Below are 13571 nucleotides of genomic sequence, written 5' to 3'. Positions count from 1 at the left end.
TGATGTTACCGATTATCCAGAGATCGACTATACATCCTCTTCTGTACTGCTTTCTAAACTACATTTGGTAGCTATTGATCACCTGTTCACAACCGAAAGTAACTTTGATGTAATGGAATGGTTCTTTTCCAGATTTAGAATTTCAGCATATCATGATGAATCCATTTATGAAATGCACTGCAATAATATGGCTAACCAGAAAGAGGCTACAGCTACCAATCTTTCCTTGCCAGCTACTGCATTGAAGCCTACTTCCTCATGCCTTACTGGGTATAAAATGCGAAAGAAAAAGAAGCTTCCGAGTTCTGGTACATTTAACGCTATATCTCTTTCTAGCATGTCGGGTGTGAATACTGAACTTTGCTGATCAGCAGACCAGAGTGGCTGGTAACCTAACTGATTTAAATGGGAAAGGTGCTATATCCTTCCCATTGGCTGAAGATTTACAAGTGAGCCATTCGGAGCAAAGTAACAGAGAGGGGTTACCTGATCCTAGTGGAATCATCATGCCCCTAACGAGACCAAACATGGTTTCATTTGCATCTGAATTTAAGGCAGGTCAGAAGAAGAGAGGACGAAAGTCAAAAGTGCTATCCGGCCATCCAAACCAGGAGGCAAACAATGCTTCACTTGAAGTGAAATCCGTGCGGAAGAGGGGGAGGAGGAGGAAGAACGGAGAGGCTAGTTTAAGCATGCGAAATATAATTGTAAACTATAATAGAGCAGGGGCAAGTGGAAAATATCTTGCTACCTCTCTTAACTTGACATTCACCCCTGGTTCTTTCATGCCTTCAAAAGAAACCCTGGTTGCAACATTTTGCACGTTTGGGCCCTTTAAGGAATCAGAGCTTCAGATATTTAAAGATTCTAGTAGTGCCCGGGTTATATTTATGCGAAGTGAAGATGCTGCAAAAGCATTGCAGAGTTTGGAGGAGAGCAATCCTTTCGGTGCAACTCTTACCAAATATCACCTTCAGAATGACACTAATCTAACTACTCAACGCATGGAGGGATTCCGGTTGCCTGCAAGTCTTACCAGTCCAGTGCCTCACCTTGCTGATGCACCCCCTATTGACTTTATAAGGCGGAATCTCGAGACGATGACACAAATGCTAGAGAAATCAGGGGATAATCTTTCTCACGAGACGAAGGCGAAACTAGAGAGTGAGGTTAAAGCACTCCTGAAAAAGGTCAGATCATGTCCTAGTTAGAACTGTAAATTGCAGTGGTTTATATGTAGTTTACTTTTTTATCAGTAGACTCTTTTGTGTTAGAGGTTCCATGTTTTGTTCTCTTGTTAGCTCTTACATTTTGGGACCTGCTCTCTCTAAATGTGAATTCAAGAGAAAGTGTAGTTTATTGTATCAAGCAGCAGCCATGACATGAATCTCTTCATGTTCGCATTAAACGTCCATGTTTATGCCATTAAACCACTCTTCAACCATGTTATCTTTTTTATGATACGGGACGAATTTATAAAATTTAAGTGGACAAAATATATTATCAATAAAAAATAAAAAAAAATATTAAATTATATGAAAATTTAAAAGCTTCAAACTGAGTGGGTAACGGTCGTTATGGTTTGAGCACTTAAAATGATAACGCTTGTAAAGTTAGATACCTAGATGAATAAAAAAAGTTTTGGCACTTATTTAAAAAAAAGTAATATAACTTGAGCAGTTATTTTATAATTAAGCATTTGATAAATATACGCTTGATACAAAAATAGATGTCTAAATTATACCTCAAATACGATTTGGTGTCTAAAGAATTTTTCGTTAAAAATAAGTGTCTAATGTTTCTAGTGTTACATTTTTAAGTCTCTAGATGTTAATCGTCATTAAAAATCTTTACTTTTTGGTAATTTTAAGGATTGTTATTTAAAATAAAAATATATTTTTATCAAAATTAAAACTTTTTTTTAATTTAAAAAAAACCCTAAAATTTTTAGAACTTATTTTAATCCCTTTGCCACCGCAAGCAGCCACCAACGTTGTCATTCGGTCGAACATCTGTCGACGTGTGACTGGCTAACCACCTACGACTAAAACTCACATACTTTCATAACCGATCGAACACCTAAAAACAGTATAATGAAATATTTCATTTTAGGATTCGAATTCCATAAAATCCCTTCAGTTGTGATAATTGTCGTTTGATAAGATACAACAGTCAATTGTTTACCGTTTGGTTGATCGTGGTAGACTGGTAGTCGGCCTTTGGCTGTTTGCAGGAGAGGAGAACATGGAAAAAGGGAGAGGGGTTTTTTTTAATAAAAATATTTTTATTATTAAAAATTTAAAAATATAATAATAGTTTGTAGATACCTAAAAGTATAATGGAAAAAACAGTAAACACCTATTTTTAGTGAAAATTCTTTAGGCACCGAATTATATTTCGAGATATAGTTTATACATTTATTTTTGTATTAAGCCATAAATATAACGATCCTTTTATAATTCTTTTAAATTCATTGACCAAATTGATCATTTCAGAATAATTTAGTGACTTCTAGTGTACTTCACCCATCTTTTTCTCTCTTTTCATCTATTCGATAAAGTAAAAATTTGCCTAATTTTCAGAATCTCATAATCTTCTTTCCCTCTCTCATTTATTTATTAGTAAATCTCCCTTTACCAGTTACCACTTACCCAAAAACCTTCTTTTTCAACTCGGCTGTATGAATCATTTTGACTCGTCGTCAACTCAGTTCTCACTGTGAATGCCCAGATGTTTTTTCTTTCACTTGTTCTTTCTCTCAGGTAAAGATAATATCTTTTTTAAATTCTGGGTTTTTTAGGCTAATATGTGTTAATCATTTTTATTTGAATGAAAGGCTTTTGAATTCTTTCTCTTTATCAGATGCTTAGAGAATAGTGATAATGCAGAACGCTAAACCCCCAGAAAGGTTAGAATCAAAAAACCCAGATTTGGAACTCTTAGGGGAGGGTTATGAAGCTCCTGATTTGCCCACTTTGATCTAAAGTAGTAATGTGTCAGACTCCATTTTTGATGTTCAGCTTCAAGAAAATGGTAATGCTGTTGTAGGAAATAGCTTAGCCATGGATGTAGAAGAGAATGGTGCAATTGTTATTGACGCTGCAGGAGGTTGTTTACTGGATGATGGAGACGATCGAATTGGGGTTGGAGTAGATTGTGAAGGTGGGGACAATGCGGTTGTCGAACCTGTTACGGATGAGGGGACGAAGGAAGAGGATTGTTTGGGGATTAATGGAGTTGATTTGGTTAATAAGGTACAAGTTTCCGGAGACAACATATCGCTTTATGTGGATTTTTCGGGAACTGTAAATGAAGTAAACAGCACTGGGTTAACTGCAATTGAGGATGAGTTGAAGGAATCCAGAAACGAGGGGGAGTTGGTAATTGTTGGACCAGAGCATAAGTTTTATGTAGCTGATATTGTTTGGGTTAGAACAAAAAGTCTGAGTTGGTGGCCTGGAAAGATCTTAGAACCTTCAGATGCCCCGGAGTATGCTTTGATTGGTGACGAGAAAAACTGCTTGCTGGTTGGGTACTTTGGTATTAGCCATGTTGCTTGGTGTTGCCCTTCTCAGTTGAAGCCTTTCCTTGTGAACTTTGATCAGATGATTAGAAAGAACAAAGCTAGAAGCTTTCTTGGTGCAGTCGAGAAGGCTATGGATGATTTCGGGAAGCGCCTGAAACTAGAGCTCACATGTTCTTGTGTTCCGAATGAAAATAAGTTCTTAAATAGTAACTCCGCTACTAAGGAAGGAGCTTCCATGGCAGAGTGCAAAACCAGTCAATTGGCGGAGTTTTCTGCCCATCGGTTTGAGCCTGTGAAGTTTCTTTGTCAACTCAAAAATCTTGCACAGATTGTTACAGTGCCTGATATGCTTGAGTTTGTTGTCCTACAGAGCTATTTGTCAGCATTTTTCTGTTCCAAAGGACATTTCCAGTTTCCCTTGCATCAACTATGGGAAACGACATACGATGCAGAGAACGCTGAAAAAACCAGCATACCGTATGAATTCTTGTTGAAACAATCTGATGTAATGAAGGATGAGATGATACTCAGTCATAATGGGGTTTTGGCCAAGATTTCAGATGAGAAAAGTGGGGCTTTTCCAGAGAGCTGTGGAGTCATCATTGCCGCAAAAGGTGTTTTCTCAAACAAACAGGCTTTGACTTCGAGGAAGAGAAAGAGAAAAGTTTCTGTAAAAAATTTCGATGATAACAGTGAATTAAGAAATGAATCGGGCTATGAGTTGACAGAACGAAGGAAGAGCAAGAGCAAGTACTTGTCGTATCCCTATGTTTCAGGTGAAACAAAAGATCCTGTAGCTTTGAAAGTTCTTCATGAGGGGGTTAATGAATTTATCGGGTTTTCTTCCTGTGACAAAAGAAGTGCAAAGAAGTTCCAGAAAACATGGTATAGGAAATTCATAAGAGGAAATAGTGTAACTGCTTATCCGGAGCTCAGCAGTATTTCTTCTGCTGAACTGCTTTCTGAGCTACATTTTCTAGCTGTTGATTTCCTGTTTTCAACCGAAAATAAAACCTTTGATCTGATTGAGTGGTTCTTCTCTAGATTCAGAATTTCAGCATATCATGATGAATCCATCTATGAGATGCAATGCAAGAATATGGCTACTCAGAAAGAGGCTACTGTTACAGATCCTTCCTTGTCGGGGAACGATCCACTTCAAATAAAGCCTACTTCCTCACCCCTCACTCCTCCCGTGAATAAAAGGCAAAAGAAAAAGAAGCCTACAACCTCAGCAGCATCAAACATTAAATCTCTTTCAGGCACATTAGACGGGAATATTAATTTCGTGCCATGTAACTTATCAGTGAAAGCATCTGAAGTAACGGCCTCTGAAGCACCTAACGGGAAACAAACCCATCAAGATACTAAAGAAGCTACTAACATACCAGATTTGAATGGAAATGGTAGTATAACTCCAAGCTCATTTATTGCAAACAAAAATAATGCAAGCTCCGGATCGGTTTTGTTAGATTTTCAGGCAATTGGCCCACATTCCGTGAAAACAATTGCTGAACAAAGTAACAGAGAGGGGCTAAATTTTGGTCTGCCTGATTCTGGTGGAAGCACTGTGCCTCAAACAGGACCAAACATGGTTTCATTTGCATCTGAAAGTAAGCCAGGTAAGAAGAAGAGAGGAAGGAAGCCAAAAGCGCAATATGGCCCTCTGAGCCCTACGCCCACTTCAAACATACCTGATCTAAATGGAACTGGTACAGAACCCAATACATCGACAAAAGATTTGCAGGACGTAAACAGTGTTCTGCCTACAGAAAACCCTGCGCGGAAGAGGAAGAGGAGGAAGAAAGGGGAGGTTATTTTGGGCACTCCGAATATGATTTTAAATTACAATGGAGCAGGGGCAAGTGGAAAAGCCCCTGCAACCACTCTTCTCTTGACGTTCACCCCTGGTGCCTCCATGCCTTCAAAAGAAGTTTTGGATGCAACATTTTCCAGGTTCGGGCCCTTGAAGGAATCAGAGCTTCAGATATTTAAAGATTCTAGTAGTGCCCGGGTTGTTTTCATGCAAAGTGAAGATGCTGCAAAAGCATTGCAGAGTCTAGAGGAGAGCAATTCTTTCGGCGCATCGCTTAAGAAATGCCACCTCCAGAATGACTCTATTCTAACTAATAAACGCACGGAGGGATTCCGTTTGCCTGCAAATCTTACTAGTCCAGTGCCGGTGCCTCTCCTTGGGGAAACACCTCCTAATATTGATTTTATGAGGCAGAATCTTGAGATGATGACATCAGTGCTCAATAAATCTGGGGATAACCTGCCTCCAGAGATGAAGGCAAAGCTCGAGAACGAGATTAAGGGACTACTGAAGAAGGTCAGTACCTGTCCTGGTTCCTCCACCTAGTTAGAAGTGTAAATTGTTGAGATCTCTGATGTAGTTTCCTATCTATAAGACTCGTTTAAGGTACCTGATTTGCTCTCTCAAATGGCTGAGTCTCCTTTGTTTCTGAGAAATGTTTGTGGTTAAATTGGATGGAGTGAGCATTAAGCATAGGCAATGATGTTCATCTCTTCTTTGTTTCTTTTAATAACTTTTGCCTTTGTTTCTCTTGGACATGACGACGGTTCAAATAACAATTCTTTGAAATTGGTGGCATTTTCACATAAATCCTTCATCTTACTCTTTGTTTAAGAGAGGAAAAAAATGCTTAGAAGCTCCTATCCGAGGACAATCTTGATGCTACTCTTGTCACTTGGGACATGTCACTTTCAAGTTTGAACCTTATTTTCCGTATGTGTATTTTTATTTTCAATTTTTAATAAATTATGAACACAAGCAAATGCCTTTAAAAATCAAATTAAGTACCAAATGTAATACCATATCATTAAAATTTAATGCTGACACATGTTGAAATCTCTTAAAATATCTGCATTTGTGAAACTGCCGTGTACATGGGAAAACAATCCTGTAGAATTTTCTAAGTTTAAATAGAAAAAAAAAACCATCTTAAAGGAAATAAAAGGTTGCATCACCACAACATTTAAGTCAAGATCCAAACCTAAATCTTTGCATTCTTAAAAAGTACCATCAGCTTTCAAAGCCTAGAACACCACTTCAACTACCAAAAACTTGAACTAAAAATGGAATAAGAAACCACAACAATGTCGAGAATGTATCTTAATTCTCACTTCAGGCTGGTCGGTCATTTCATTCGCCGAAAACCCCCCCCCATCTGTCTAGGATGTTCGGTTTTATCATTGCTGAGCGCATTGCACCCTCTGGGCACCGCCATGCATGTCTTCGTCTTCCTCGTAGGCCTCTTGAGCTTGTTGTGCCTGTTTTCGACGCTTCTCTTCCTCCATGTTAACATTGTGCAAAGTTGTTTCCTCGCACTCATCCAGCTCCATGTCAGTCAGCTGGACTGAGGTCCTGGGCGGCAGTACAGCCTCTAGTGCCTTGCATTGGTCCGGGGTCAAGGAGTCTGGGAAATCAACGGTGAAGTGAACGTACAGTTTACCTCTCACAAACGGCCTCTGATAAATCGGCATTCCTTCATCATTTATTGCTTTGTATCGATCTATGTCAAACAAAGGGAAATCAACGCTGATATTAGATAAGGCCAGGACAGGCTTTCTAAAGATCAATATCAACTAACGGATATTGAAAAAGTCAACAGACGGCTAATGACACAACTGTTAAATTAAAAAACTGTAAAGATATTTATAATTAAAGGAAAAGAAAATTCCTCACCAGGCTTAACAACTTCCCCAGGTTGGGTTTTGAATAGGAGCTGCCTCCCATCTAAATGAGTCATTATGAACTGAAAGCCACAAAGGGCCTCGGTAAGTGTCAATGTATGCTCAAGAAATAAGTCTTCACCCTTTCAGCCTTTCTTTTGAATCTTGGATGCTCTTTCTGCTGTAGGATAAATACAATGTCCCCAGTTATTGTGTCAGGCTGCAAAAGAGAAAAAATGGCACAATCAACCACGTTAGTTAGAAAGCAGCGGATACATTATACATTAAGAAATTGCATTCTTATTTAATATATAAATTAGCCTTACAGCTTCATCAGCTTCTCCCGGGAAAGTAATCTTCTGTCCATTCTGCATACCCTTTTCAACAACGACCTCCAAGACTTTATATCTTGCACAACCTTATCACCTTTGCATTGTGGGCAACGATCCTTGTCATTAATGGTCTCACCAGTGCCCTTACAATCATTGCAAGGATGCTGCATTTGTTGTATCATCCCAGGACCAATCTGCCGAATCGAGACTTTCATTCCAGAGCCTTGGCAACCCGAACATGTCATTGATGCACCTGATTTAGACCCTTTACTGCAAATTTTAACGTAAAACAATTTCCGTTTACATAGACCAACATCGAATTAGCCTAACCACTAGCAATACCACAAACATCATCTTGATTCAAACATTAACCTCTTGCATTTTGAGCCAATTGCATTCCGTGAAAGAGAAAGCTTTTTCGATGTCCCATTGTAAAGATCCTCCAAAGATACTTCGAGGGGATGGACTACATCCTCTCCCCTTCTTTGTCTTCGGCCTCTGCTGCTTCCACCAGCTGCACATAAGCCGGTTTTAGGATAAAAAGAAAACGTTCCAATCACCAAAGATGCAAATACACAAGAAGCGTTGACGAGAGGCGGCTAGTGACAGATGGAGGAGGAATGAGTGGCGAGAAATTGGAGTTATAGGAAGAAAATGGACGGTTGAGATCTAAAGTACAAATGCTTTGATGAGAAGCAAAAAAAGGTAAACTACACCAACGGTCACTAAGTGTTTAAGTTTTCATTTTCTTCACTAAAGTTTCAAAAATAACAAATCGATCACTAATATTATCGATTTGTAATAAAATAGTCTCCACCGCCATATTCGTTAAATTAATGATGTGGTAATGTTAACAAAAAGGTTAATATTTATTTTTACCCTTAAATTATTGCTGAAACATCAAACAGATCTTTGAACAATGGTTTTATATCTAATTCACCCCTAAAATCTTTCTAATTTCTATTTTTTCCAAACATCCCACCACCTACACTGTATTTAAATCACCTTCCTTGCAAAACAAAAACCACACTAAAACAAATCCTAAACACACAGGTTGTAACACCCCCAACCCATATCCAACCCGGATACGAGTCCGAGGTGTCACATTGACTTTTCAAACTTTGACTCTTAAAGAAAATCAAGGAAATTTTGAACTTCCATTACAATAAAAGTTGTTAACATACAAAAGTTTGACAAGAACAATAAAAAATCGATCAAAGCATTTGTAATTAACAAATTGTTTACATGCCAACACACTAAATACAACAAAACACATACTTTGTCAATTACTTCTGATCTGATCTTCTAGTAGTTATGCTGTCTTTGCCACTCTTATTTCGGATCTTCTTGTTTCTTGGCATCTACATGTAAATCACTTACTCGCTAAGTCACAGACTTAGTGATGCATGAAATGAACATATAACAATAGATTCATGAACATGCACTATTATCAATCCATAATGACCATGCAATGTAGATGTATTAAATAAACTATGACATATAGAATTATGATATGCACATATAAACTTTAACTTCTTATAATAATTTTCATTCAATTTATCTTTAAATGTCCATGTACATTATTGAGAACAGAAGGTACGTGAGTACATTGAGGTTGTGCACGAATGTTGTCACCACAGCTCGAATAAATTCCCACTAGGGGCACTGAATATTTGTCCCGAAGGACCACTATGTCCCGAAGGACCACTGATAATCCCTCGACTCTTGGCATGTCAATTATACCTACATCTCTCATATTAAATAACATGGGCTTAAATATGAAACATTTCTCATTTTCATATCTCTTTTATCATTTTTCATATAAACACATAATTCACTTCACATGCACACATATGATCACTTCCATTATTTCACATACCTGGATTGATTCTCTTATAATGGCATTCATTCATATAATATCATATTAAAGCATGGATGAATTATGCATGAAATCATTATAACAGTATATATATATATATATATATATATATATATATATATATATATATATATATATATGCATATACATGAATATAAAATCATAAATTCAACTATAAGAGATAGACTTATCGTAAGTCTTATCTCCATACGATTCTATATAGGGTATGCACTCACCTTAGCTTTGCTTGATTCTAGCACTTTCTCTCTCTCGACCGTTTCTAATTCTTCGATTGTTTCGGAAAAGGGTTATGTTCAATATCTACATAATCATACATGGATCCATATCAGTATTCTAATGGACATACTCTAATCTTTTTTTTCTTAGACTAAAGGAAAGGCAAATTTCATTTCTTATCTAAAGTAGGTATCATAACCCTCTACAAGGTATCGATACATCCCTCAACTGGGTATCGGTACACTGCCTAGATATCGATACCCAAATTACATTCGAATTTTTTTGTTTCAAGGGGGTATCGATACACTCCTTAAGGTATCGATACTCTTCGAATATCTTCCTGAATTTTACTCTTGAGGTATCGGTACCTGTTGAATGTGTACCGATACCCCTAACCCAGAAAATCACATTTTAAGCACGAAAATCACTTCATTCCGGCTCAAACACTTCATATTATATACCTTCACATATTCCTAACTCACCTACTCATACTCAAACTCATTTCTACTCATTAATCACCTCTTTAACCTCAAAATCCTATCCTCCATATGTAATTCAAGAATTACACCAACTTTGCAACATGTTCCAATTCCAATTCTAACACTTCATACGTCTTAATTATATTTATGACAAGTCAAATTTAACTTCTAATTCTATCTATGAACTCTATTCCAAAATTTCATCCAAGAAATCCTAATCTTCAATCTCTCCTAACTCCATCATCTTTTGATTTTAAGATAACTTAAGCTTTCTTTAAGTTTAGTTATCATCTAATGATCATAAACCAACCTTAAATTCATCAAGAAATTAACTAACAAGAAATCTCACCTTTGGCTTAGTTCTCAAGTATGAAAGAAGATGAAGAAGAAGAGAACTCTGAAAACTTTTGTGTACTCCCCTCTTCATTCCACGTGGGTTATATATACAACCATAACAATTTAATTATTTCTTACCAATTATCATTTTGTCCTTCAATTCCTCCTTCTTTATTTGATCCTTTACAACATTTCTCATATAAGTCCTTAAACTATTCAATTATTCTACTTAAGTCACAAACTTCTTAAATTTTACAATTTAATCACTAACTCGGTATTGAGGATGTTACACAGGTAGATTTTGAAAAAGATATTGAAAAACATATGTGCAAATTTCGAAAGAAAATACAATTTTAAACAAAAAAAAAGAAACAACAATGACAAAACAGCAAAGAAGTTACATTATCATTTAAAAGAAACTAAAGCTCAAGTGTTCTTTGATTCCTCAAGCCCAAACTAGATCAAAAATAGTTTTGTAAAGTTTTCATCAATGATATCTATATAAATAAACATTATATGCACCATAAGATATGAAAAGAAAGTATGAAATTATTTGTACCGAAATATTATACTATTAAGTACTTAGTCTAAATACATTTGTTATGAATTTTCTTGCAACATCTTGAAAAAAATCAAGAAAAGTGTTGAAATCATCAACTTTTGTAAAGACATGGACCTAATAAACAAGAAAAGATAAATTGATCATACAAATATCTTCACAGTTATACTAGTGCTTTCAGTAAGTTTGTTTTTGAAAAGGGAAATATAAAAATGAAAAGGTAACGACGAGAAATATGGATACATGTGAGTTTAAAGTCCATTAACTATTACGACAAACGTTTGTTTTTATGTGATTTTTATTTTGTAAGGAAGGTGGTTTGAATATAATAGAGATGACCGAGTGTTTAGAAAAAAATAAAAAATAAAAAATTCTTGAGGTAAATTGAATAAAAATCATTGTTAAAAAACTTATTTGATGTTTTAGCAACAGTTTAGGGATAAAAATAAATATTAACATTTTTGTTAACATTGTCCGTAGTCAATTCAATGGACATACGGTGAAGTGATCATTTTGTTACAAATCGATAATAATAATGATCAATTTATTACTTTTGAAACTTTAGTAAAAAACTTACCTAAACATAAGTGGTTATTGGTGTAGTTTACCCAATCAAAAACAAAGGTGTTTTTGTTATTGGAATTGAGGTTATGGAAGGATCTAGAATCCTCGACAGTTGTCAATCCAATGGAGGACCAACATGGGCCGTTGATATTCTCAGTCGGTCGCTGTTGATTTTTTCTAAATTAATAAGATTTACTAAAAAAGTTATATAATAACATTCAATTTAACTATTTTTAAAAAAAAAATTATTTTAATGATTATTATATATATAAATTAATATTTTTATATAAACAACATATATTTTATATTTGAATTTTTATATATTTAATTAAATTGATATCACTTAATTAATAACGCTAAACTCAATCAAATATTTAATAAATAAGCAATCAAATTATGTGTAGACTTGATAAATTTAATTTGAACCTGATTACTTAAATTGATTTATTAGATTTGAGATCTAATATAAATTTAAATATAATAATTAATTTGAAACTTTACATAGATCGAATGAATTAAAATGTACTTAAATTTTAATTAGACCCCTATCAAACTAAAAACAACTCAAACCAAAAGTAATTTGAATATAAAACATCCTGAACTAATGTTGACCGGTGGTACCGAACACGATTCCTCTCCACTTTGCAACAAGCAGCTACTGAAATTCCAGCCAGATTTACATAGGCATGTGGTCTTGTGTCGTAGCATGTAAACTGAGGAAATATTAGGTAATTACACGCTGAGAGAATACAACTTGTAAGCTGTCCGTGAGATATAATTGGCTATGAAAGTCAGACAATGGCCACCATGATTGGCTCGACTAATCCAATGATGGTTGCAACAATTAGAGACGGTGGAGCTGCTTCTGGATTTTGAGGTCCTAATTCAATCAAAACCCTTGTGCTGCCAAGTTTACTGTAGCATCTTCCAAGAGCCTCAGAGAAATCTTTGATCCACCCTCCATTGTTGTTCTGCAAAACTCCTCCACATGAAGTCACATCTGAATCTAGTTTCCGGGTTCCATCCGAGTTCAACGTGTACCATTCACTTGGTTTGCACCCCGCATACCCAGATTCGCTGTAGATAGTTTCCCTAGGTTAATTGCATGGGATGCCTCCATCTGTAGCCGTAGGCTGCCTGTAATACACTCTCAATTATCGAAGATGAATTTGTTATGTCGTGTCCATAAACACCATATGATCGACCCATCCAACTCGTTACAACCCTTGTTAATTTGGAATCTCAATTAGTGCACGAGTCTTTAAAGATGCAAAATTGAAATAAGGGAAAGTCAACGATACCTTATCCTAATAAGGGGTTATGGTTTTGACATTCGTATCGGCTGTGAAAGTGATGAGAGCCCTTTGAACCCACCCAATAAATATTATAAGTTGTAATTTTTCAAGATTTAAAGAATATATTTGGGTCTCTAAAATATATGGTTACCACTAGGGGTGTGCAAAATTACCCGACCCGGTTGACCCGACATGTCGACCCGTTGACCGAATAAACAAACAGGGTAATTTTCTATAAAAAAAAAAATTCGGCCGGGTCGGGTATCCGACCCGACACTATCTGGGTTGGACCCGGGTCACAAAAATTGATTTTTCCGGGTACCCGATTACCCGAATACCCGGTTAAGTTTTTTTAATATATTAACTAAATGATTTAGTTTGTTGCACGCTCCAGACCTCAAACAATCTAAATCCCTAACAAGCAGTCACACTCCATATCTCAAAACGGCCACGTTACAAGTTAATCGCCAAACTCCGACCTCAACTTCCGTAGAAACCTTCCACGCTCCGACCAACTCCAGCCACTCAGTCATGTAACAATTCACTCAACAGTGTTATTACAGCACTTCGAACAGATTCCTGCAAAAGAACGGTTTCGAGTTATTATACTTTGATACAACTGTTGTTACTAACTAAATGGGACCGTAATTGGTAGATTTCTGGTTAAT

The 13571-nt window shown here is 36.2% G+C and overlaps 1 protein-coding gene and 1 pseudogene across 3 annotated transcripts; one reads left to right on the top strand and one right to left on the bottom strand.

Moving 5' to 3' along the window:
• The first annotated feature begins 2584 nt into the window (after positions 1–2584).
• LOC120119502 (serine/threonine-protein kinase ATM-like) lies at positions 2585–13406 on the top strand. Of its 3 annotated transcripts, none has more exons than XR_005515836.1 (3): positions 2585–2762; positions 2871–6108; positions 13397–13406. XR_005515836.1 is itself a non-coding variant. In XM_039139317.1 (2 exons), the coding sequence occupies exon 2, from the start codon at positions 3063–3065 to the stop codon at positions 5886–5888; it is 2826 nt and encodes a 941-aa protein (XP_038995248.1). In that variant the 5' UTR covers positions 2585–2762; positions 2863–3062; the 3' UTR covers positions 5889–6152. The 3 variants fall into 3 exon arrangements, 1 of the variants encoding a protein (XP_038995248.1); XR_005515835.1 differs by having other exon boundaries at positions 2863–6108; XM_039139317.1 differs by lacking the exon at positions 13397–13406 and having other exon boundaries at positions 2863–6152.
• Positions 6708–12728, bottom strand: LOC120119982 (annotated as a pseudogene).
• Positions 13407–13571: the final 165 nt, after the last annotated feature.

Source organism: Hibiscus syriacus, unplaced genomic scaffold (genome assembly GCF_006381635.1).
Source record: "Hibiscus syriacus cultivar Baekdansim isolate YM2019G1 unplaced genomic scaffold, ASM638163v2 tig00110332_pilon, whole genome shotgun sequence".
Taxonomy (NCBI): Eukaryota; Viridiplantae; Streptophyta; class Magnoliopsida; order Malvales; family Malvaceae; genus Hibiscus; species Hibiscus syriacus.
The sequence above is the reverse complement of the archived record's forward strand: the minus strand, read 5'-3'. Positions and strand labels throughout refer to the sequence as shown.

Excerpts from the sequence above, each read along its gene's own strand:
- LOC120119502 (XM_039139317.1), top strand. The coding sequence starts at position 3,063 with ATGGATGTAGAAGAGAATGGTGCAATTGTTATTGACGCTGCAGGAGGT.